Source organism: Enhydra lutris, unplaced genomic scaffold (assembly GCF_002288905.1).
Source record: "Enhydra lutris kenyoni isolate GAN:26980312 unplaced genomic scaffold, ASM228890v2 scaffoldscaffold19, whole genome shotgun sequence".
Classification (NCBI taxonomy): Eukaryota; Metazoa; Chordata; class Mammalia; order Carnivora; family Mustelidae; genus Enhydra; species Enhydra lutris.
Window position 1 is genome coordinate 38,588,049 of NW_019154103.1, and position 26,191 is coordinate 38,614,239.

A 26,191-nucleotide genomic window follows, 5' to 3' on the forward strand; every position below is an offset into this window, starting at 1 on the left:
TACAGTAATGAATACAGAAAAATATATACCATCACTTAGTGGGATAAGTGCTTTGATACCCTTGGATTGCTACAAAAGGATGACTCTTTTTTTTTTTTCTCATACATATATATGTATATGTAATAGAGAAGACTCTTTCTTTATTGGGAGTGGTAGGTTATAAAGAAAGCCTTTAGATCTTTCAGGGAACTGAATTATCAAAGTAGTTTGGGTGTGTTCTACCCATTCCTCCAAAGTGGCAGTCATGCCTTTTATATATAAGAAATGGTTCTGGGGCACCTGGGTGACTCAGTCAGTTGGGCAAGTTCCTTTGGCTCACATCATGATCTTGGGGTCCTGGGATTGAGCGCTGCCTGGGGATCCCTGCTCAGCAAGGAATCTGCTTCTACCTCTTCTCTGCCCCTCCCCCCACTCATTCTCTCTGTCTCTCGCTCTCTCAAATAAATAAAATCTTTAAAAAAAGGGGGGGGAGTTCCAGTGTAATATTTAGATCTACACTTACACGTAGGAATCCTATCTGCTTACCCAAGGAAAATCTTGGCTTGAAGGTCATGGCAGCCACTCAGAAAACCAAGAGAATACTATTATTAATTTGTAGTTAATTTTGGAGCTATGACTCTAAAATTAAAAAGTTTTAAGTCCAAATTTGGAAAGCACTGAGTTTTAAAATAACACTTCCCTGATTATAAAATTACTTACATGTTCAATATAGAACAACCTGGGAAATCAGAAAATTACAAAGAAAGCAAAAACCCATAATTCTATCACGACAGCTACTGTGAATGTTTTGGTACCTTTCTCTCCATTTTAAAAAAGGCTTTATATATACTTCTTCACAGTTGAGATCAGAATTTCCATATGATTTTGCAGCCTGAGTTTTCCATTAAAAAGTATGAGCTTTCCCCATATCATTAGTCTTCCTAAACCCAGTTCATAAGTTTGTAAAAATTGTATCTCCAACTTGAATCATCTCATGGGTCATTCATCACATGTAATCGAGTCAGCCCATCCAGGGGTCCCAAAGCACTGACAGGCGTCGAAAACTTTAGGCTGAAGTCTTTGATGAGCTAACTAAGGTCTCCCAAGAACCTGACAGGTGCGGCGGGGGCTCCTCCAAGGGCAGCTGTGGTCACGGACACCAACCGGTCTGCAGAGCCTCTGACCGCGCAGCGCACAAGTTGCCAGGCGGACTTGGAGCGCGGAGAGTCCTGAACTTTCCGCCAGGTTTAACACGTGCCTACGCGGTACATTGAGGGAGATGCCCCGCGCGCACCCTGCAGCTCCACCGCGCCTAGGGTCCGTGCCTCTCTGGGGCACCGCGCGGGAGCAGAGCTGGCTCGCTGCGGCCCCCGGCGTCCTGCGCCCCCGCCGCTGGAGCGTCCGTCAGCAGGGCGTCGCGCCCAGTCCCTAGCGGCTCCCGGGGCTGAACTTGGGAGGAGCGCGCCCCAGATTCCGGCCCTGCCCCTCCCGCCTCATCCTAGCCCCCCCACCTCCCCAAACCGGGAGCGCGCAGGCGCAGCGGCCGGGGAAGTCCAGCCACCCGTCCGGGAGGCTGCGGTGGGGCTGGAGCCGCTGCAGCCGCTGCCGGCGCTCGCCATGGGCCCGGGTCCCCAGCTGCTGCTACCTCTCGCGCTTTGCGTGGGGCTCGGCGCGCTCGTGACTTCTGCGGGGGCCTCGGGCGTCAGCAGGCGAGGCCCCACGGTGACGGCCAAGGTAACTGATTGGCGGGCAGCAAACTGCCCTCGCGCGGTCCAGGGGGACGGGGGAGCTTTGGGAACTGGGTCCTCGGTGTCCGCGGCGGCGAGGAGGGGACTTCCCGGGCGCCGGGGACGCGAGGCGGCCGCGGGGCTCAGTGCGAGGGCTCGGGGACCGCGCTGTCCGGGGCGACTTGGGGGCGCTAGGCCCAGCAGTTTGAACTTAGTCTCCGGGGCGGCGGTCCGACGTGACCTGCCCTGGGAGCTGCGGGAAGCTTCCGGAACCACTGGGCTCTTTCTCCAGGAAGGAGGCGGCCCGAGTACTTCCTTTAGCGTGGCGAGGACTCTGGAATAGAAGCAGGAAGAATGCAGGCGGGGTGGCGAAGAGACTATCTCTGAGCCGTGGGGGTGCAGTGGGAGGCGGCCACCGCTGTCACCCAGGCTGGAGGAGCCCGCTGGGGTGGGGGGTGTCCGGGAAAATTAGGAGCCTTGCTGTAGCGAGAGGCTGTCCCCCCCCCGCCCCCGCCCGGGGCGGGGGGTGGGGGTGAGGTGCGCCTTTAGCCTTTGACTGTTTCAGACTTTGCACCCAGAGCTTGAGAAACTGCTAGCACCCACAGCCTTTTAATCTCTATAGGGGATTGGGCGGGGGGGGGGGGGGGTTGGTGGGGGGGGGGATCTGCCTTGGACTGTCTCTCCAAGCACCACCGTGCTTTTCCCAGCATATTTATCCAGGCTAGAAGATAATGGAGGGTGTGGGGAGAGACAGAGCAAGGGAGGGAGGGAAGGGAATGATTTCGTGCCCTTGATCACTACTTCTAGAAAAAACCACTGGCAGCAGCAGTGTCTTGGAATCTGGGAGGAGGGGCAGCTGCAAGTTGTTTTAATAGTAAATCGGGTGTTTGCCAGTGGGAATGATACTGTTGAACAAGTAGTACACTGCTTAAGTCCTCTCCCACAGATCCCACCTGGGGTGGGGGTAGGGGAGAATGAGGGACGTGGGGAGAGGGAGGTCACCCAAACATCTGATGTAGCCTAAGAATGAACATAAGGCCATACCATGCTGCAGTCTCTGTGTGCGTGAAAGGGGGAAACTTAGCCCCACTGGTGTGAGCACTGATTCTCAGCCCTGCCCCTTGATATTTGAGGCGTATCTATTTTTGAGAAATGGCTTGTCCAAGGCCATAGAGCTGAAATGGTGGGGTAGAGGGAGTCTTTCAGTCTGCAGATACAATTTGGGTCTTTCGGGATAACAACCGTAAAGGTAACGTTCATAAAATGAGGAAGAAAATATAGTAGTCCCCTCCTATCTGCAGGGGCCAAGTTCTAAGACTCCCAGTGGATACTGAAACCCATACACTAGGTTTTGTCCTATACATAACATACATATTAAACATACATATATATTAAACAAGGGAACGTTTAATATATAAATTAGGCACAGAAAGAGATTAACAATCATAACTGATAATAAAATAGGACAGTTATAACAGTATACCGTAAGAAGTTACGCAAGTGCCGTCTTTCTCGAAATATCTTAAAGGCACTCACATTTCCTCTTGCGATGCTGGGAGATGATAAATTGTCTACCTGATGAGATGAAGTAAGGTGACCTGACTGCGGTAGGCATTCCGAGCTGTTCCGCTCCTCCTCATCTTCTGACTGCAGCTCACAGGGTTGAGGGGAATAAGTGAACCTTGGGAAAATGGAAACCTCGAGTAAGGGGGCGGGGACTATTGTAAACCCTTTAATAGACCTGGTGATACTAAAAAATACCTGGAGGATAAGAAAAATCAGCCTGGCAAGCACTTGGGAGGCAAAGGGAGTTGTATGTGCAAAGGCCCCGTGCCAGGAAAGCCATCAGAGTTCGGAGGACAGAGAGAGGGGACAGGCTCCCACCCAGGGGTGAGGGGAATGTCTTGAGACAAGGCGGGAAGGGCCAGCAGCAGCAAAATCATGTAGGGTCTTGGAGTCCACAGTTAGGAGCGGGTTTTGAGGCAGTTTAATCTTCTTTTTTTTTTTTTCTTTTTAACGATTTTATTTATTTATCTGACAGTGATCACAGGTAGGCAGAGAGGCAGGCAGAGAGAGGAAGGGAAACAGGCTCCCTGCTGAGCAGAGAGCCCTACACGGGGCTCGATCACAGGACCCTGGGATCATGATCCCAGCCAAAGGCAGAGGCTTTAACCCACTGAGCCACCCAGGCACCCCCAGTTTAATCTTCTAATTTGAGGTCTTAGTCTAAGTGCAGTTAGCCTCCGGGGTTTTAAGCATGGGATTGACATCATCTCATACATGCTTTTTTTTTTTTTCTTAAAGATTTTATTATTTATCCGACAGACAGAGATCACATGTAGGCAGAGAGGCAGGCAGAGAGAGAGAGGGGGAAGCAGGCTCCCTGCTGAGCAGAGAGCCCGATGCGGGGGCTCGATCCCAGGACACTGGGATCATGACCCGAGCCGAAGGCAGAGGCTTTAACCCACTGAGCCACCCAGGCGCCCCCTCATACATGCTTTTAAACAGAGACTGTGGTCGCTCCACGGACAGTGAAGTGGGAGGTCATTCAGTCTCCATGTCAGAGTCCAGATGGCCATGGCGTGGATTTGGGTGCTAACTGTGGAAATGGGGAGCAAAGGGGAGGGATGTGAAATAGACGTTTTGAAATGCAACTAATAGGACTTGCTGATGGTTTAGATGGGGGTAGGGGAAACGAAGTAGAATTGCCAGATAAAATATAAGGTTCCCCGTGAGGTGTGAATTTCAGATAAACATGAATCCTTTTTTACCATGAGTCTCATCTGCGGGGTTTGGGAACAGACTTCACCAGGGAAGCTTTTAAACCTACCCAGTGCAGAGACCCAGCCTAGATCAAGTCAGTCATGCTCTGTGAGTCACCCAGGCTGGGAATGTCTAGGAGGGGTGCCAAGAGGAAGCTGGTGGCTGCTGGAGGGGAGGTTGGAGCATCTCTGCCCCTTGGCTAGGGTGCTGTCATTCAGCAAATTTTCCTGTACTCTGCTCTCAGCATTAGTAATGTATCTCCGTTCCCTTCCTACCAAATTTATCATGAAGTTTGTTTTTTTTTTTTTTAAGATTTTCATTTATTTATTTGACAGAGAGAGCACAATCAGGGATATAGGCAGAAGGAGAAGCAAACTCTCCGCTGAGCAGGAAGCCAGGTGCTGGGCTCAATCTGAGGACCCCAAGATCATGACCTGAGCTTAAGGCAGATGCTTAACCAACTGAGCCACCCAGGCGCCCCTATCATGAAGTTCTAAGAGCTAATTGTGTAGGCGAGTCTTCTACAGATTTGGCCCTGTCAAAGTGACTTTTTCAGTGGACTTTTTAAAACAACTCAATATATGGGAAAAGAGAGACATTAAAAATTATTTCCCCGAGGAATGCCTGGGTGGCTCAGTTGGTTAAACATCTACCTTCGGCTCAGATCAGGATCCCAGAACCCTGGGATCGAGCCCTACATTGGGCTCCCAGCTCAGCGAGGAGGCCTGGTTCTCCCTCTGCCTCTGCCTGCCCCTCCCTTTGCTTGTGCTTCCTCTCTTTCTGTCAAATAAATAAATAATTTTTTTTTTAATTTAAAAAATTATTTCCCTGAGTTCGGAAAAGTAGATAAACTGGCCATCGCTCTAGTGTTTCCCCCAACAGTCTCCTTTGTTTTCTCTCTGACTTCATTTAAAAAAACTAGGAATCTGGAATAAGAGAGGGGCGAGGCATTGCCCCCCTTCAGTGGCACTCACCAGCACCCCCTCTGCTGCCTGCCCAGCCCTGGAGCCTCTGGTCCACGCTGTGGCTGGTCTCAAAGTCCTTGGAACAGGCATCTGCCACCCTGTACTTCTGAGCAGACGCCAGAGGTTCTGCGCAAGGTCAGGCACCTAGATGAGAGAGAATAATGCTGCTCTCTTTCCAGCTGCACTCATGCCTGGCCTAACTTGCTGGCACTTTCCTAGAGCATGGCCTGGTGCCCTGGGGGCAGGTGATTTAATGTGTGAAGCTCCATTTCCTTCTCTGTTAGTGGAAACATAGATAATATCTACCTACTGGGGGTTTTGTGTGTTTGTTTTGCATATTAGATGTGATAAAGCAGGTGAAGTGCTTAGCTGAGATTTCTGAGGTCCATTGTTAGTGTTATTTATGTGACCTTATTAATGCAGCCCTGAAACAGGTGAGGAACAGAAGCTCAGAGCTGAATTAAGTTGCCCAAGGACCCATGGCCAGTTAGCAGTGGAGCGGGGTGGTTGGCTCTTGTCCTTGGCATCTACCCTAGTTGCTCTGGAAGTGGAAGCAGGATTAACCCTTCAGGGGTTAGGATCAGGCTCTGTGAGTGCCTCTTTCCTGTTCCCTCTTTTCTCTACCTCCAGTGGCCCATCATTTCAAAGGACTTTCAAAGGCAGCCCTCAGGGGGGAAACAAATGACTTGAGCTTGCTCCTGAAGTACAGTGTGGAATCCAGTTACCACCTCTGCCAGGAAGCCCACCCTGATCTCCACAGATAATTATCACCTCTACCCATGACATTTCATCAGTACTTATCTTGTTATAAAACCAGATTGTCCATTATATTACAGCTACTTACATATGTGTTTTCTGTGGGACCATAACGTCCATATGGCCAGGGGCTTTGCAGCCTCACCCCATGTCCAAAAAGGGCCTGTCCCCTAGGGCACGCAAGCAGTCAGAGATGATCTCAGGGTGACACGGTGCAGAGGGAGAGTGTTTGCCTGTCAGCCACCTTGGGTCCCCTGCACCCTCTACTTAGGTAGTTTGCCCTGCTTCTCACGTCCCCTCTCACGGGGCATTGAAGTACTCACCATTTTTTGAGTATCTGTTTGAACGATGCTGTGCGAGGCACCGGGGATCTGAAAACACCATTTCTACCCCTTAGAGGGTTCCCTGCCTGGACTGCGAGCGCCATATTCAGGATAAATGACAGGACTGCACGGTTGGCTTTGACTCTCCCAGCTTAGGCAAAGCTCCCTGAGACCCCACGGACTAGGTCCTGTTCCTTTCCTTCCCTCCCTCCTCCTCCTCCTCCAGTTTCTTCTCCTTTATCCCAGTGCCTCTCCCCTGTCCTTAAATCCCCTCAGCCACCCCCCACCACAGGCCCTAGGACTTCCTCCCTGAACTGGTCTCAGGGTTCCAGATTCTCCTTCCCTCAACACGAGTCCTATTCCCCAAGTCTTCCGGGGCCCTGTTCTTTCCCCTCTCTCTGCTGCCCAGCAAAATACCCAGGTCTCCTAGCCAGCAGCCTTCCTCCGCCTTCTGGAACTGGTCAGAGTCTCCCTTCCCTGTCAATTGCAGTCAGAAGGGTAGCTTTACTTCCCTGCACAAAGAGCCCATTTCCTGCCCTGGTGTTTTGTCTCTAGAAGGAACTCTGCCCCATGGGGCTCAGGCCTGTTCTTGTCCCTGGAGGCTGCTCCCCTCCCTCCAGGCCTGCCTCCCATCACACCCTCTCCAGGACGCCTTCCCTCAGCCCTCAGCATCCCTCTGGGCCTGGGAGCCACCGTTCTTGTGTACTTGGTGACAGAGAAGATGTGATTTTATCATTTCCACCGGACTCGGGAAAACCCTTGCTGCCAGTCACAAAGTGGAAGGACCCTGCAGTTTGGAGAAAAATCTTATCAGGAAGTGTGCAAGGCTGCACGTCAGAAGAGGCAGATTTTTATTGAAGAGTTTTCCTGGGTGGACAGGCCCTTTTCCTTCACCTTCTCCGGCTTGTTCTCCCACGTTTTATGCTCCTTGCTGTCCAGACACCCACAGGCTTTGTTTTCTCTTCTGTACGTTAGAAGTCTGGCAGGCCTTTCTAGGGTCTTGTATGGCGTTCCTTTAAGATGAGGTCCCTGATTCTTCTCCGGGGGCTGCCTCGTCATTGCCTGTGCCTGAGTTTACTCCCGGGCTTGGAAATCGCTTTGGAGAAGGTGCTTCTCTTTGACACCAGCTCTGGTGACCCCGGTCCTGGTGTGTCAGGGCTGAGGCCTATCCCGGAGCCATGCCCAACTGTCGTCCTCAAGCGCACAGGCTCATCTCAAGGACATGGTCTTTGATACAGTCTATAAAGTCCTCCTGTATAAATAATAATACAGTTGCGGCTGCCGTGGCCACGGGAAAATTCTAAAATGCCACACGGAGCACTAAATATCACATCAGCCCGTGACAGACGTGCTGACGTATTGGCAGAAGCCCTTGTCTTGCACCAAAGCTTGACAGTCTTTACTTCACGATTTTTCTAAACTGCGAGACATCTTTTTTCTTTGACAACCCTTCTTATATTTTTTAGAGCCATCTCTCAAAGGTCTCTCTCTCTTTTTTTTAACGCATTCGAACAGTAAATTGCTTCATATAATCTAAACCCGCTAATAGAATGCCCTTCGACTCCGTAGCCTTTTCAAGCATCCCGTTGGCGTTATCCTAACACGGTGATTTGTGAAGCACAATGGGTATCATTTCATTTGGATGAAACAGGTTTTCAGAATTTGTTTCAGGGAAGGGAACCGGTGGGGTTCACATGCGTGCAACATGACTCATGCTCCTTTCTGGGGACGTGCTTTCTTTCATCTGTCCTGACATGTTGTCCCAGAAAGAGAACCCAGCATCCCCGTGGGATTTTGTGGGCATGAGGACTAAGCTGGGTGTCCGAGTGTGCAGAGCCGATGGCCCTGTTGGGGCTCGGGACAAGGCTGGGGACCTGGAGCCTGACAGAGTCCGAAGTGAGTGGCCGGCCATTCCGAGGACTGGCCGTGCATTTTGATGTCTTGTTCAAGTTCCCTTGACGGCAGGTGTCTGCTGAGCACTCCCTGGGAATCGGGCACTGGTCGAAGTTACAAAAAAATAAATCTGGATGGTTAGACAATTTCTCTTCTTACCTGTTGTTCTCTCCTGCCAAGATCAAGAGCATCACCCATCAGAAAAGCGCAAGGCTGGGAAAGGGGAGGGGACCGCAGGGCTGCCCGGACCGTGGGGTTCTCAGAGACCTCACCAGTGGACCTGGGACAGTGCTGAGTCAGTCTTCAAAACCAGGACCTTGTGCGGTGCTTGGCCCAGAGCGATGCTCATGAAATGTTGGTGGGATGAACGTGGTTTTTTTTTTTTTTTTTTTTTTTTGCAGGTGGAATGCAGCCACACTGGTGATTGGAGATGAATCTAGAGCTTCTTTGTCCGCTGCTGGGGGGGGAAGGGCTTTCGCGTGGGGGCGCATTCTCAGACTACCTTTTTCTTCCCGTCGTAACCCTCTGCTCCGCCGTTCCCTCACACGCAGGTCTTCTTCGATGTGAGGATTGGAGACAAAGATGTTGGCAGAATCGTGATTGGCCTCTTCGGAAAGGTTGTGCCCAAGACTGTGGAAAATTTTGTCGCGCTCGCAACAGGGGAGGTCAGTCTCAGTCTGGGTTCCCTTAAATGTGCCCAGGAGGGGGTCTTCCTTCTTTTAAGCCCATTATAAAGGTGTCTGCTGGGAAAATGAGCGTGGATTGAGCAGGTCCGACGAACCCGAGACATTCTCACAATATTTTACTTTATTTTCCTACAAAATCTTACTCTCCTGGTGCTCAGTGTCCTTGGGGTCCTAGAAATCGAGGGGAAGCAGTTACCACATGAGAATACAGATGGGCAGTCTTTTGACTTATTCACATTAATACCCTACTTCCATAGTTGATTTATTTCTTTGTTTTGGGTCCATCGATGTGTTTCTACCAGTACATCATCACAGGGACCTAATTCTATAGAGAGTTTGTGTCCTTTTCTCATTGAGTCACATCCTGATAAACAGTGGGGTTCAGTGCTCACTACAGCAGCGCATATCCAAAAAACGGTAGGGTTCACCCTGCAGTATGGGTTCTATCTACTTGTATATTCAACTGACGTAATCTCTTTAGAAAGGATACGGCTATAAAGGAAGCAAATTTCATCGCGTCATCAAAGATTTCATGATTCAAGGAGGAGACTTCACGAGTGGGGACGGCACCGGCGGTAATCATGTCTTTTGTATTTCTCCCTTTCTCTTTACCACACTGAAACCCAAGATCAAGTCTGTGCATTCACCCCCCTGAACTGAATTCCCAGACGTAAGAAATGAACTACTTACGACCACCAAACAAATGCTTCAGAAGGATAGGGTGTGGCAGGGAGCCCTCAGCTCCTCAAATCTAGTCACAGGTACAAACGAGTGAGGCCCCCCTCACGGGAAACAGTAGTGCTCTGGCTCGTTATCTTTCCATAGTGGAGATACATTCATCCAGGAGATGGCTCTGCAGTTACTAACATGCTAGACTCCCAGTAGGCAGTGGTCGAGAAAGAGGCCCACAAGGGAAGGAAAGGTCAAATGGGAAAGCGTGCACACGCTGGTGTGGGGGAGGGGAGCAGCTGGCCCCAGACATGGATGTGGTGCAGGAGGGCTGGGGGCAGCACGCCTGAAGGGAGAGACCGGGGTTGAGGTGGCAGGATTGCAGGGGGATTTGCCCCCCCTTTTTTTTTTCAAATTCTTTCACTTTGTTATTGGCTTTTCCAATAATAATAAGTAATCAACGAATTGTCCATATTACGTGTTTTTTTTTTAAGATTTTATTTATTTGACAGAGAGAGAGATCACAAGTAGGCAGAGAGGCAGACAGAGAGAGAGAGGGGGAAGCAGGCTCCCCCCTGAGCAGAAAGCCCGATGCAGGGCTCAATCCCAGGACCCTGAGATCATGACCTGAGCCAGAGGCAGAGGCTTAACCCACTGAGCTACCCAGGCGCCCCTTATTATATGTTTTTATAAGCCAAGGTAGAGTGCTGTGAAGCACAAATAATTAAATTTATGGACTGTCACATACACCTGAGCTGATTGTTCCTCCCTGGGGACTGCACGTACCCAAGCTCTCTGGGCTCAGAACTGTCATGAGTCCTTTTCCTGAACACACATAATAGAGCTAGCTACATTAGAATGTAAATTTACTTTAGGTTTAAGATTTTTAATTCAGCAAATATGTGTGCTGATAGGTATGAAACGGCTAACTTTTTGGAGAAACCCTTAGGCCCACTTTCATGCACTACTGCTAATTTTATGTTGATTACAATGATTTCTTTATAAGAAAATGGCTACCATTAAACCCTTGGATTTGCCAGGGTCTTCGGGAGCATTACTTTTAGTCCTTACAAAAATGCTGCAGGGTTCAGGGATGGAGATGGAGCAGAGAAACACGTTCAGGTTCCTTGGGTCAGTGGGGTGGTGGGGGGGATGCGCAGGAGAGCAGCCCTCCCTCCCTCGCTGGTGCAGAGCTGGGCTTCCCTGGAAGAGTGTGCAGCTCCCTGTAGCAATGCCCTTGACATTGGTGTCCCACTCTCCCATCCTGGAGCCCAGCAGGAACATGAGCTGAGCTTTACTGTGTCCTCTTTCCTGACTCGTCTCTCTCTCTTTGCCTTTCCTGCTGTGGGTGTGCGTGCACACGCACGCGCCCGTGTGGAAGTGTGTGGACATTGGTCTTGAGTCGAAATTCTCTTGAGTTTTGGAGGAAGGACCTTTTGGATCACTTACATTTGGCCTAGACCTCTCCGTGAGCAGAGCTTTCCTTCCGGGCCACTGACCAATCAGCTCTAAAGTGCCTGCCTTGGATAGCCACTTCTGGTCCATGCAGCTGAGCCAGGATCTTGAGGTTGGCAGCTGATGGATGTAGAGTCTGCAGAAAGGGAGGAGGTGGGCATGACATGCATTGAAGGTGTTGGAGGATAGAGCGGACACTTCTCATGGTCTGTACTCTTCTCTTAGGGGAGAAACGGGTTCTGCCCTCCTTGCTGCTGGGCTGGAGCTCAGTCCCCATGGCTGCTTCCAGCTCTTCCACTCAAGGTCAGATCACTGGGTGCTCCCGTTGTCACCCCTTCCATAGCTTGGTGAGCCTGGAAGGCATTGTGCCTCATTACGTGCAGGCTGGCTGCCGTTGCTCCAGCACGGGGGCAGGCAAGAGCCGCTGCTGGAGGGTCAGGAAGTTACGTGAGCACCGGGTTCTGCTAGGCAGTTTTCAAGCTCTGTAACCTCTGTTTCTTCATTTCAAGTGGGATTGAGAAGACCTGTTCTGTAGGGTCATGAGGATTAGCGGAGTGTGTATATTAAGTGCTGATTGTGCCAGGGTTGGGTGCTGAAACCAGAGTGACCACGTGAAGCTCAGGACAGACATGGTGCCAGTAAGATGGCCCAGCTTTCCACATGGCGTAACAGTGTCATCCTGCCCTTCCTTCTCATTTCAGAGCAAAATCGTTGACTTGCTTGTTTGGGGTCTTGCTTTGAGGTCAGAGGATGGTGCCATCTTTAAGGTTTTTGTGTGTTTATCTGAGTCTCTGGTGCCCTGATTCCCAAAGGAGTGAATTCTACCACTTCCTTTATTTCTCCTTATGCTTGACCATCTTTTTCCCATCCCCATGTCCCCAGTTCTATTAAAACCTTATGGTTCCCTTTGAAGAATTTGCTTTCATATAACATCTGGTGATTTTCCTCTTTTTTTTTTTTTTTTTTTTTTAATTTTGTCTCACCCAGGTATAAGCATTTATGGTGAGACATTTCCAGATGAGAACTTCAAGCTGAAGCATTATGGCATTGGGTGGGTGAGCATGGCCAATGCTGGGCCTGATACCAACGGCTCTCAGTTCTTCATCACCTTGACCAAGCCCACCTGGCTGGATGGCAAACATGTGGTATTTGGAAAAGTCATTGATGGAATGGTAATGTGATATGTTATTATGCCCATTCAGAGCTTTATATTTATAGCAAGAGTACTTTCAGTGATTTATTTTAATCTTAAAATGTGCTTGTTAGAGATCCATCATTCCATGCTGACTTGCCTCTTTAAAGGTGAATTGCATGTGGTATTTTAATTGTGAGGAGTACCAGGGCAGAAGATGGAGCCTTGACGTGGAAAAATTAAGGGCTTCATTTATCTTGCTAATTGATATAAATGGAAACTCTTTTTTAACATAACCAAGTAAAACCCGGGTCCCATATGTGCATATATTAGGTTTAATACCACCTTAAAAAGGAAGGAAATCCCATTACATGGTACAACATGGATGAACCTTGAATATGTTGAGTAAAATAAGCCAGTCACAAAAGACCATACAATTCCACTTTTAAGAAGACCATCAAAAAAAAAAAAAAAAAAAAAGACCATCTGACTAACACTTTAAGGTAGTCAGATACATGTAAAATGAAGTAGAATGGTGGTTGCCAGGGGCCGGCAGGGAGGAAGAAATAGGGAGTGTTCAGTGGGTACACAGCTGAACTTCTGCAAGAGAAAAAAAGTTCTGCAGAAGAGTTGCATGGTAATGGGAATATACTTAAGACTATGGCACCGTACACTTCGAAATAGATAAGGTGGTGCATTTTATGTTAGGTTTTTTTTTTTACCATGGTTGAAAATAAAATATTTTTAAAAATCCCTTGAATACCACATGCTTCTGTGTAGAAACAAGTCCCTTCCAAAGACACAGTCAGTAGAACGATGACAGTTACTAGAGGGAATTCAGATTCTGGCAGGTTATGTCTCAAAGAGTATCTCAGGGGTCCAGTTCATAACCTAGAGAAACACTTCTTAAAAATCCTCATTCTCCTCCACTCCCAACATTTTTCCTCCTTAGCAGCTGCCCACAGAAGCTCTCCCAGCTCCTAAAATAGAAGGTGGAAGGTCTGCCCAACCCAACCCTGGACCACTCCTGACCACCCCCCATCCTCTTCCGTATTTGATTTGGTTTCATTTTCTTTTGTTTTCCTTTCTTTTTTTGAAAAGTGATTTTATTTATTTGAGGGAGAGAGAGGCAGAGAGAAACAGAGAATGAATGAGCATGAGCAGAGGGAGAGGGAGAAGCAGGCTTCCTGCTGAGCAAGGAGCCTAATGTGGGGCTCAATCCCAGGACCCTGAGATCACAACCTGAGCTGAAGGCAGACAGTTAACCAACTGAGCCACCCAGGCGCCCCGATTTTGTATCATTTTCACGTGAGCTGTTCTGTCTGTTCCATCCAAATGCAAGTGAACCAATCTCACTTGTGAGAATTCTTCCACAGCTTCTACCCCCATCCTGATTCTACCCATCGAAAAGCCAGGAACCGAGCTGACCCATTCAGAACCTCTCTCACAAGGCAAGGAAGTGTTCAGCCTGAGTCGCCAAAGATAGGGTTCTCATTGGCAAGTGGGACTAGAGAGAAAGAGAGCAGACACGTATCACTTCATAGACCACTTCCCGTCCTATCACAATAAAGGACAGACCTATATTCTCATGAGCCATAACTTCATTTGAGGCATCTATTTATTTATTTATTTTTTTTAAAGATTTCATTTATGTATTTGACAGAGAGCACACAAGTAGGGGAGCAGCAGGCAGAGGGAGACAGAGAAGCAGACTCCTTGCTGAGCAGGGAGCCTGACATGGGGCTCAATCCCAAGATCCTAGGATCATGACCTGAGTGGAAGGCAGACGGTTAACAGACTGAGCCACCCAGGCGCCCCTCAAGGCATCTATTCTCACACAGTAATGAATGCCAGCACCCCTCAAGTCTCACACAGAATGATGCCCTTGAAGTGAGATAAACGTCCATATGCCTGTGCTCCACCAGTTCGTTTTTTTTTTTTTTAAGATTTTATTTATTTATTTGACAGACAGAGATCACAAGTAGGCAGAGGCAGGCACAGAGAGAGGAGGAAGCAGGCTCCCAGCTGAGCAGAGAGCCCGATGTGGGGGGCTTGATCCCAGGACCCTGGAACCACGACCTGAGCCAAAGGCAGAGGCCTTAACCCACTGAGCCACCCAGGCGCCCCCAGTTTGCGTTTTTGACCGGTGGGCCTAACCAGGGTTTAAAAAATTTTAAATGTAATGAAGTTCAAACATTCATGCATATATCTGCATATATGCATATATGTGAATATATCATGCTAACGTGTAAGAGAAATGAAGCGTGCAAGTGTTATGTTGTCTTCCAGTCATGGTTTTTCTTCTCGCTCTCTAGATCCTCTGTCTTAACGCCCTACCCGACTGTACCAACTTCCTTCCACCCATTGGGGTGCGTCCTGGGAGACCCGCTGCCTGGTCTTAGAGGAACAGTCCTTAACATGTTATGAGTCCTAGATTTCTTTAAGATAGTAATGAAAACTATAGGTTTTCTCTCCAGGCAGAAAAAAAAATTCTGTGTGTGTATGTGTGTTTTATACCATTCCAAGGAATCTTCAGAATCTCCTGAATTCTAACCCAGAGATCATCTGGCTTGCTTTGTGAACGCTACACTTTTCTTGAGCTCCCCTCAGACTCACAGAATCACAGTGTCCACAGGTGACCCCCACAAATAAGCATTTTTAAAAACTGTGGGAAAATATACATAGAAATTTCCATTTTAACTCTAAATAAGCATTTTTTAAAATGTTCCACAAGTCATCAGATGGGAAGCCAGTGCTTGAGGCGGACATGTGTACACATGTTTGCATAGACACAATGTTTAGAAATATATATAATTATTATTAGAAGAATGCTGGTCTTTTATCTTAAGTTAACCTAAATTGGCCAGCGATTGGGTTAGGTGGCACCGTGTCCATGGCAGTGAGTTGCTTTGTTGCTATTTTTGTCTCAGCCTCATTTGGGAAGCTGGTCAGAAGCCACTGTCCCTAGTCCTGGACCAGTCCTCCTTCCTTCCGTGTGAAGTTCAAGGTGGTTTCCTCATATGTGTAGTCTTCCAGGGTAGAGAACGGGTCTTCATATCACTGAGGGGTTGGGATCTCTCACTCCACTTGTTGGGCGTGGATCAACTTTAAGATGGGCAAACCCAGGGGTGCCTGGTGGCTCAGTGCCTACTTGTGATCTCTGTCTGTCAAATAAATAAATAAAATCTTTAAAAAAGTAAGTAAAATGAAATGGGCAAACACAGAACTAGGTCCACTTCTAAATCTGCCTTCTGACCCACACCATTTACAGGGTATTGTTGAAACTGACTCATATTCCATGTTGACTGTTACACTGGGGTAGAAAGTGGGTAGAAATACATTTGATTAGAGCTCTGTGTTTATGAAAATATTATTTTTAGAATATAAAATGCTAATTTTTAAAAATTTTATTTGACAGAGATCATACGTAGGCGGAGAGGCAGGCAGAGAGAGAGAGGAGGAAGCAGGCTCCCCACTGAGCAGAGTGTCCGATGTGGGGCTCGATCCCAGGACCCTGGGATCATGACCTGAGCTGAAGGCAGAGGCTTTAACCCACTGAGCCACCCAGGCGCCCCAGAATATAAAATGCTAATTAAAAGAAGTGAGAAAATACACAAGTATGTTCTTTCAGTAGCCAGGTAGTGGGTAAATTTTGTTCTGTTATATATACATTTCCTGAATATTTTAAGTTTTCCATAGTTGTACCATACCAACAACAACAGCCACAAACCCGGTTTTCTACCTGGGTTTTCAGACTAGGCACTGATTTCACCTGTGATCACCATAGTTGCTGGCGAGATGTGAACCCAGAATCTGCTTTTCTCTCACCAGACGGTGGTCCACTCCATAGAACTTCAGGCAACTGATGAGCATGACCATCCGCTCACCGACTGCTCCATTGTCAACAGTGGCAAGATAGACGTGAAGACCCCCTTTGTGGTTGAGGTCTCTGACTGGTGATACAACGGGAGGAAAACAAGAAACACACCGTGGCAGGGGTGTGTGTGTGTGTGTGTGTGTGCGCGCGTGCACATGTGTGTCTTTTGAGTTTCCAAAGTTACTGTTTTGCTCTGTTTTCTTACCTCTGTGTCTCACTCTCAATCACAGGAAAGTTCAAAACATCAACCACTCCGTGATTAGTTTGCATGAATTTAGGTAAATCACTTGTTTAGGGACTTGGCACTTCAAAGACCTCGCCCCTTCCTCCAACGGTGCTGTTTTTAAACGAGAAAACTTTGTATTGTCTGTTTTTGTTTGGAGAACACGGTCATTATCTTGCTGCACAGTCATTATCTTGTTGAATTAATTGTAATCCCCAAGTTGAGCGAGGACGCTGAAGATTCGTCTGAAGAAGGTGGGGACAGTGACGTTCGTTATTTTGTACTCAGACAAATTCTTTGCAGGTAAAGGGAGATTTGATGAGTGTAATCTGTAATCTGAGTTATGTCATAGGGACTTTTACCTGATAAAAGGTGCTTTTGTGTCCTATTAAATGCTTTTTATATAGGTCAACTCTCTTTTTGCAAGTCTTTTTTGTTTTTTGTTTTTTTTTCCTTAAAGTTCTTAAAAAAAATTGATGACAAAAATATATGTACTGTAATGCTAGCAATGAACAGATTAGAGAGGGTTCTGTAAATCAGAATGCTAACATAACTGGATAATTTGGGATAGGAAGGCACAGAAATGATGCCTAACCGTATCCCAAATACCTGAGCAGATTAATTTGCTAATTTTTACTCACTGTAACATTTATATCAAGTTCCCTTGAGTCGAGTTGCAACAAAAGGGCATCTTTTTTTTTTTTTTTTTTTAACACAAGGAGCATGAAGATTTGGACCATACTTAAACTAGATGGGAAAGTGGAACCCAACTGGGGCCTTGCTATAACATACCTGGCCAGAACGGAGTGCCTGATCTCTGTTCAGTGGGAGTGATATCTTTGAAAACAGCCCCGTTGCTTCTCTTCTAGGACCTGTGGAGTGAGTGAGGACCCCCAGAATTCCATCTCATCAATAAAAAAAGAAATAAGAAGTAAATAAAATTTGAGAACTATCTTTTAAAAAAAAAATTCTTTCTCCATGGGGTACCTGGGCGGCTCAGTCAGTTGAGTGTCTGCCTTTGGCTCAGATCATGATCCCAGGGCCCTAGCATCGAGCCCCACATGGGGCTCCCCGCTCAGCAGGAAGTCTTTTTCTCCCTTTGCCCCCTCCCCCACTCATGAGCGCGCGCGCTCTCTCTCTCTCTCTCACTCACTCTCTCAAATCTTAAAAGGAAAATTCCATCTCTTGAGCTATATTCTAAGAAAACTGTTTTAACAGGAGATGAGATGAAATGGGCAGTCTCAGTTAATCACTACAACCTTTTTTTTTTATATTGTATTTATTTTTTTGACATAAAGAGATCACAAGTAGGCGGAGAGGCAGGCAGAGGGAGTTAGAGGGAAGCAGGCTCCCTGCCTAGCAGAGAGCCCGATGCGGGACTCGATCCCAGGACCCTGAGATCATGACCCAAGCCGAAGGCAGTGGCTTAAACCACTGAGCCACCCAGGCGCCCCTCACTACAACCTTCTTAGCAATTTTTGTTTCTAACAAAAATTTACTGAAGGCCTTAGATACGCCGGGTACCAGTTTTTAATTTTGGAATCTGGCAGGGGACTGTGAGAAAAAGACCTGAGGGAACCTACATTCTAGATGTGGAGACAGAATAAATAAGGGGACAAAAAGCGTGCCGATGGTGTGAAGAAGGCATGCCCACGTGTGCTGGGGCAGCTGGGAAGGGAATGCTGGGTGAGAGGTCTGGGCAGGCCTCCTGAGGGGCTGAGAGAGTAGAGAGCAGGAGGGCAGCACTGTGGGCCTTCCCGGCAGAGAGGGAAGCTGAAGTCATGAGGGTCCTGAGGTGAGAAGGAGTGGGTCCCAGGGCCTGCTGGTGCCTGAGAGGTCAGAGGGCCCAGGCTGAGATTAGACTGTTCTGGGCCTAGGTGCCAGGTTTGAGTTCTTCCTGGATGCACAGTACAGTGGGAACCTATCAGTGTTAAGCTGGGGAAGGGCATGAGTTGGTCCTCATTTAAGAAAGACTGCTTCGGGGGCGCCTGGGTGGCTCAGTGGGTTAAGCTTCTGCGTTCAGCTCAGGTCATGATCTCAGGGTCCTGGGATCGAGCCCCACATCAGGCTCTCTGCTCAGCAGGGAGTCTGCTTCCCTCTCTCTCTCTCTGCCTGCCTCTCTGCCTACTTGTCATCTCTCCCTCTTTCAAATAAATAAAATCTTAAAAAAGAAAAAGACTGCTTCTTCTTCCACAAGGAGGATTTTTATAGGGGAGCTAGCATACACATCCAGAAACGCAAAATGTTCACATCCTTTGAAGTCCTATTCCTGGGACATTGCTCTGGAAAGTGACGTCACATTGTCATGGGCTTCGCTGTTTGGTCAGTCCAGCATCCAGTCCCCATGGCCTGGGAATGGCCACCCATTTTCTTCAGGCAACCAGAGCATTCCCTCAAGTACTTCTTATTGGTAGGGGAGGCAGACCCTATGGATGGGTACATACATGGCCTGGAAAACTCATTAGCTCACTTGATAATTAGATATCGAGTGCTGGGTAGAGCTGCTAACGGGCAGCCATTGTGGTCCCCATGAAGGAAGACAAATGATTCAAACATCTACCACATGAATATGTAACAGGCTATCATGTAGTAATAGTCTCTGAAGAGAAACAGCAGGGAGAGAGGACAGAGAGTCAAGAGGTGATCTGGGAAGTCCTGAGTGTAGGCTGAAGGAAGTGAGGGGGCAGTGAGCCACAGGGACATGGAGCGAAGGGTATGTGAGGCCGTGGCCCTGGGTGATGGTCGGGCTGGTGGTTTCAAGAAAGATCAGGGTCCAGGTGTGCAGAGCAAGGGTGGTGGGGAAGTGAGGTGGAAGAGGAATGTCCTGAAGGATGTCCTGGCCCTGGTGACTGGCTCAGAGAAAGGCATTTGACCTGAATCATGGTAGTGAGTCTTAATTGTGGGACTGTCAATGGAAATATTGGGAAAGAATTGCTATCTTGCTTCTCAGAGGCTGTAAAGGAGCAAGCCTGAGAATGAAACTCTCACAAAGGGAAGCTGATCCAGGAAACAGAAAGCTGAATTCCGGAAGACTCCAATGAGCTCCTGAGTCCAGCCATGCCTGAAGCACATCTCAACCCTGAGCTCTTTAGCTCGGCAAGCTAATACATTCCCTTTTTTTCACTTAAGCCAGGGCAAATTGAATGTTTATGACTTGGAACTGAAAGTCTTTGTTTAACAGAGCAATACTGAAAAGTTTTATGTACAAAAATGTGAATTGCAGGGACGCCTGGCTGGTTCCGTTGGTAAAGCATGTGACTCTTGATCTCGGGATCATGAGTTTGAGCCCCATGTTGGGAGTAGAGTTAACTTAAAAAAAAAAAAAAAAAAAGATGTGAATTGCAGAATTATTTATGCTAACAAGATACTGAAGCAACTTGAATGTCCCCAAAATGGTTATAAGTCATACATCCCATAATAGACTAACATGCATTCATTAAGACGAATGATACAAAACTTAGAGCAACATGAGAAAATGGCCCTTTTCAAGAAAAAAGTAGGAATTCTGTGTGCGGCATGATCTCAAGTGAGTAAATACATCCTCACAAGGCAAATGCAGCAAAATATAAATTATCATAAAGCAAATGCAAATGGGATTTTTAAGCTCTTAAGTGTATATATAAATACATACATGTACATATATTTTTGCTTGTTTTGGTCTTCCAATTCTCCTCTAAGCTGCATTTCTTATTAATAATTAGAAGAAAAGTATTTAAAAATGTTTTTAAGGTAACATGGGAGGAAATTGGAAACAAAAACGTGTTAGACGCAACAAAGTGCCACAAATCTCAGTGTCAGAAAGCGGACACGTGAGCCGCTGCTCCCCGTGTGCATGGGGACACAGACTTGGGCCATGTAGTTCGGTTTTCTTTTGTCGTTGTTGTTTTTTAATTAGTACGAGCATAATGACCTTCCCCCAGTGACAAAGCAAAAAGCGGTTCATTATCAAAGTGTGGAAACTCTGAGAGCACTTCGTGCCAGGGAGTAAAACGGCCAGGCTGTGTGTTCTAGCAGATAGCCAATAACCTCAACGACACACCTCCTGCTCAGAGCTGTTTGTTTCTTAAACACAGAGGGTCACACCTTAGACCAAAAGTATCCACAAACTCACAACTATCAACTACTGCTCTGCAAAAAGTCTATACTTTCTGCAAAAGTTTTTGAAGCCAACAGTTCGCTCTTTGGGCAATCATGCTGTGAGAAGGACACGTAGTAGCAGAGGGCATGTGCAGAAGCAGAGGAAAATTATCCTGGCCACCACCACCACCGTGCCCCTATTATTAAAATTTGGTCCTGAATCGCTTCAATAAGCAATTGAAAATATTTTGGTATCCTGAGCCCTGAGTTGTTTTATTCCAAGTGCTGTTTAGCAATTCTGGGGATCGTCAAACAAGATAAACTTTAGTAACATTTATTCCTGGGACAGACTGATAATACTTGAAAAAGTACTAATTACTTCATTTCTGATGAGTTTTGGGGTTTTGAGCAGAACTCACCAAACTCCTTTTTTGAAAAGTTCAGCCGTTTTGAGTTACATAAAGACAAAAACATGGCAAGGATTTTATAGCAGGAAAAGGATTTGTTTTTGTTTTTCAACATTCCTATAATTCAGACAGCTGAAGAAATCTTTGATCTGGAAGGCTTGGAAATTCAAAGCCCCCCAAGGCATTTTTTTTTTTTTTTAATTAAGAAAGAGTAAAAACAGTATTTGTAATGGAAAATTTTTGTGCTGTTAAATACATAACGGCTTTTACTTAGGTCTGTCCTTCATCTTGTGGACTTGCCATTTCAGCCAAGCATAGGTTTTAGGTGTAATATAACATCACCTGCCTGAAGGTTTGCTGGTGTTACTGATATTCTTGAGTGATGGAAAAGCACTTGGCACTAACACAGAACAACAGTGACGAGTCACAGGAGTCCTGTCTGGAAGAGAGAGAGGGAAAAAAAGGTCCATCTGACAAATACTCAAGCCAAGACCACATGCATCACAAAATCCATACATGGAATTTTCATCCCAGCACTAGTTCCCACAGAATGCTCAGGAGTCAGGATTTGGAGCATAGGGAGAGAACCCAACATGCCAATATCCCCCTGACGCCCACTTCTGAGGTTTTCTTAGGAGTCATCTGTTCCCACATCCATTACTTTTTCAGAGGGTGGGAAGGACTTTCTTCTCCAAGCACACTGGGCACGTAAAGTGCTGTGAAAACTCTGGTCCCCTTCCGTCCCAGGTGCTAAGTAGCAGGTCCTATAATTTGGATAGATACTTCCATTTGAAAACCTCAATCTTTTCTTCCAACCTGGACATGGAGACGGGTCTGCTTCCTGAGCCTCTTCTGAGCACCGGGAGCCACACTGTGACAGGATATCATGAGGACAGGAATGAGAACCAACCAGCGTGGAGCAGACAGAGTCAAGACTTCGTTTATCCCCACCAGCCGGGAAGGATAGCTCTCTTACAAAGATCTCAGAACTTCCGAGATGCTTCCAAACCTTGTACATGCTCTGCCTTGCAAGTCTCCCTCACCTCTTCAGCTCCCTGTGACTCTTCAGGAGTCAGTATGAGGCTCCGTCTGTGAGCCTTCTCTGGAAACTTCCTCAGCCGGGGTTCTAACTGCTTAGTTCTAGATGTCTCCCATCCCCTCCGGGACTGGAGCCTCCTCGAAGGCAAGGATGACATCTTCACTGTAACACCCACCCCCGGTGTTTTACCCATAATTGATGCTTAGTAAGTGTGTTCAGAACCAGTAACCAGAAACAATATGTCTACATTTATACCATGAGGTACTTAAAATCTCCCAGGACTATAAAGGTCATTCAACATTGGCATTCATCTTTTGACTCATTCTGCTTTTTCAAAGACTGTTGCCTTTTAAAAAATACGTATCTCCTGAGTTGAGGTTTGAAGGGTAGGGTAGAAGTAGATTGACAAAGATGAGGTGGGCGCCCAGCAGTCAAAGGAAAGATCCAGGTGGTGGTAAGATTTAAGTGGCAGTGTTAGCTGACTTCCATGTCATTCCTTGGTTGAGAGCATGGCCGACTGTGGGCAGCTGGTGGAGGCTCAGCCTTGAGCCGAGCTGTTTGGGTTCGACCTGAGAGGCGATGAGAAACTACTCTCTCTAGTCCTAAATACTATGGAAGTCAGGTCGTCCACCCTAGAAAGGCTCCCGTTTGAACCCTCCTCTGTTGGGGGATTCCTGTGGCCTGCCTGGTGCAGGGGGTGGGGATGGCCAATGAGAAAAGTGTATATGATCCCACCACATACCACCTGGAAACTCAGGCAGGTATCGATATCATGCCCTTGGCCATTAGCTTCACAGGTTTGCTCTCAGGGCTCTGCTCTGCTCCTGGGTACACAGCATCTTACAGACCCTAGTGCAAAAAGTGGGGAAGAATTCAGCACCCAACTATTACCACAATGGGAACAATCCAGATTAGTTTCCTTCTGCTGGTGGCTCAGTGATGCACCTAGTCTCCTTTTCATGCTGCTGCAGCTATATGTCATGAAGGAGGGGTCACTGTGTATGCACTGGAGAAGAGACCAAGATGGAAAAGGGTTTATCCAAAAACCTGGAGCTCCCTGGGGATAGGGGTTCTGTTCTCATTCAGGCTGCTACAGCAAAGTACCACAGACTGAGTGGTTTGTAAACACCCTTTTGTAGGCTGGTGGCCAAAGAGGGTACTGGTGAGGGTCCTCTTCCTGTTTCATGGACTGATATGTTTTTGTGGTGTCCTTGAATGGTGGACAGAGCAAGGGAATTCCCTGCTCACATGACCTAACCACCTCCTAAAAGCACACTTCCAAATACCATCACACTGGGGAGTAGGTCTCAACATATGAATGTGGGTGAGGGGGGCAAATATTTAGTATAAAGCAGGTCCCAACCTCCCACTCCCAGCCCCAGTCAATGAATGGCACCACCATCCCACAGCTTCTCAAGCTCAAAACCCATCCTTGACTTCTTTCTCCCTTCCTTTTACGTACTACATCCAAGTTCATCATTAAGGTCATGGGTAAGCTGTGCGAAACATCTTGATATCCACATCTCATCCTCTTCACAGCACTACCCTCCCACAAAGGGTCATCGCTCACCCAGATTATTCAAGGGGTTCCCTAACAGTCTCTCTGCTTCAGATCCTGCACCTGGCCAGGCCATTCCTCATCAGCAGCCAGAGGGATCTTTTAAAGATTTTTATTTATTGATTTGACAGAGAGAGAGAGATCACAAGTAGGCAGCGAGGCAGGCAGAGAGGCAGGCAGAGAGAGAGGTGGAGCAGGCTCCCTGCCGAGCAGAGAGCCCAATGCGGGGCTCGATCCCAGGACCCTGAGATCATGATCTGAGCCGAAGGCAGGGGCTTTAACCCACTGAGCCCCCCAGGTGCCTCCCAGAGGGATCTTTTAAAAATAAATTGGCTCAAGTGTGATTCATCATGGGCATTACCCTAAGTGGTATATTGTTTGTTGATATTTACAATCTGTCTGAAGGATTTTTTTTTAAAGTTCATGGTTTAAAATGTCTCATGCTGGGGCAGCTGGCTGGCTCAGTGGGAGGAGAGTGAGACTCTCAATCTCTGGGTCATGAGTTCAAGTTCCACGTGGGGAGTAGAGACAAACTAAATAATAAAAAAACTTAAAAAAAAATTAAAGTGTCTCATGACTGATCAAAAATTAAATGAATGTAAAAAATAAGATTGTCCATTATACCTCAGTAAAGCTGAATAAAGGAAAATAAAATAGATCATATTTCTTCTGTGTCAAACCCATCAATGGCTTCTGGTCACACATAGGCAGTCTTGAATGCCACCTCTCGAAGGGAGTGCTGTGGAATATGGCATTAGCCCCTCATTGTCCTCCACACGCACTGGCTTTCTGTGAAGACTTGATACAGTTCTCTCCTGATCAGGGAACCTGCTCATCTCTCTGCTATATACTCCCCTCCCCCTTTCTTTGCCTAATTCCTCCAGTACTCTTTAGGTCTCAAGTTCAATGCCACTTCCTCAGAGAAGTTTTCTGCCTTGCCCTGATCTAAATTAGGTATCTTCCTTGCAATTTAAGTCAATTTTCATTTTTCCTCATAGCAATGAGCACACTTCATAATGACAAATTTCAGGGATTTTTATCCATCCAATAGCATAATATTCTATAAGTCCCATGAAGTCACATTCAAATTCAGATTCAAATTTAGAAAGATACCAAGGATTTAGAAAAACATTTTGTTGCCTTCTATGAAGAAAAATTACCATGATAACAGATAAAAAAGTTCATATGACGGAAGATAATTTCGAAGTGTGAGAGCTCTTATCTTTTACTACATTTAAAATACCTTATCAGTTTTGTGGCGATGCTGTTGGGTTGGACTGTTGTCCTAAAGGCATCATCAGCCTTCTGTTGTAGCCATCCTGACAATGTTTGACTCTGTGTTTGCTCCCCTTAGAAATAGTGAGGTTTTTCTTTTTTATTAAAAAAAATTTTTTTTAAAGTTTAAACATTTAAAAATAAAATATTTTTTAAAAAATAGAAGGCAACAAAAAAAATTACAAAAATAACTTGAAATGTCCTAGTGTGGTTCTCAGACTTCCTTGTGTCCGAGAATCACCTGAAGGTGATCTCCAGATCACCAGATCTCCAGGCGCCACACTCAGAGCAGTGACTGGCGTCCATATATCTAGGGCAGGACCTAAGAAATAATATTCCAACAAGTTCTTAGGTGATACCAATCCTGCTGGTTCCAGGTCCAAACTTCGAAAATCACTGCCCCAGGGCATCTCCCAAACATGGCTTCTAACCACTGAATTAGCTTCATCATTTGTTAAGTAGGATAGTTTAAGAAATCACCCAAGTGTGTAGTTACCCAACCCAATCAAATTAGTGAGCAATTGTAGGAAATCATTGTTTTCAGATCAGGATGTAATGAAACGTTACAGGAACTGGGGAAGATGTTAGCAAATCCTCATTCATGGTCACTGACTCCACATGCATTTATGAAGTTTCTGCTGCCTTTGAGCTGGGCACTGGGAACACGGGCACTGGGCACCTAACTCCTTCAACAGTGTCTCCTGAGATCTACTGACCCCGCACTGAAGGAGGAGCAGAAACAAGTCAGGAGATGCCCCTGCTCTCATGCGGTTCAAGTCCTTTGCAGGGGAAAGACAGTCAACAAATAAACAAACAGGATAATTACAGATGATGAAAACTGCTATGAAGTAACAGTTTGCTCTGATGCACAAGAAGTCAGAGAGAGACAAACACCACATGATTTCACTTACATGTGGAACCAAAAAACAAATGAACAGACACACAAGGAGACTCACAGATACACACTGGCGGTTGCCAGAGGGAAGGGGGTGGGAAGATGGGCTAAGTAGGTGATGGGGATTCAGAGATACAAACTTCCAGTTACACAATAAGTAAGTCACAGAGATGAAAAGTACAGCACAGGGCACAGAGTCAACAATGTTGTAATAAGGTTGTACGGTGGCAGATGGTGACTGCACTTATGGTGAGGACTGGGTAATGTACAGAATTGTTCAATCATGTTGCACACTGGAAACTAGTGTGTGTCAACTCTACTTCAGTGCTAGGGATGTTTAAAAATCATGGTGCAGACTGGCGTGACCAAAGAGGGGTTCTTTGTGGAGAGGAGGTACAAGCGGAGACCTAGCGGGTTTGAGAATGACCATCTTCCCAAGGGAGAATGGCTATTTCAGCCAGAGACCAGCAGGTCCTGAGGAAGGACCAGGGT

At 46.9% G+C, this 26,191-nt stretch overlaps 1 protein-coding gene across 1 annotated transcript; it reads left to right on the forward strand.

Moving 5' to 3' along the window:
- The first annotated feature begins 1,538 nt into the window (after positions 1–1,538).
- Positions 1,539–16,856, forward strand: LOC111148341 (peptidylprolyl isomerase C). Its single transcript, XM_022504850.1, has 5 exons — positions 1,539–1,713; positions 8,958–9,071; positions 9,574–9,667; positions 12,204–12,388; positions 16,180–16,856. The coding sequence occupies exons 1-5, from the start codon at positions 1,597–1,599 to the stop codon at positions 16,306–16,308; spliced, it is 639 nt and encodes a 212-aa protein (XP_022360558.1). The 5' UTR covers positions 1,539–1,596; the 3' UTR covers positions 16,309–16,856.
- Positions 16,857–26,191: the final 9,335 nt, after the last annotated feature.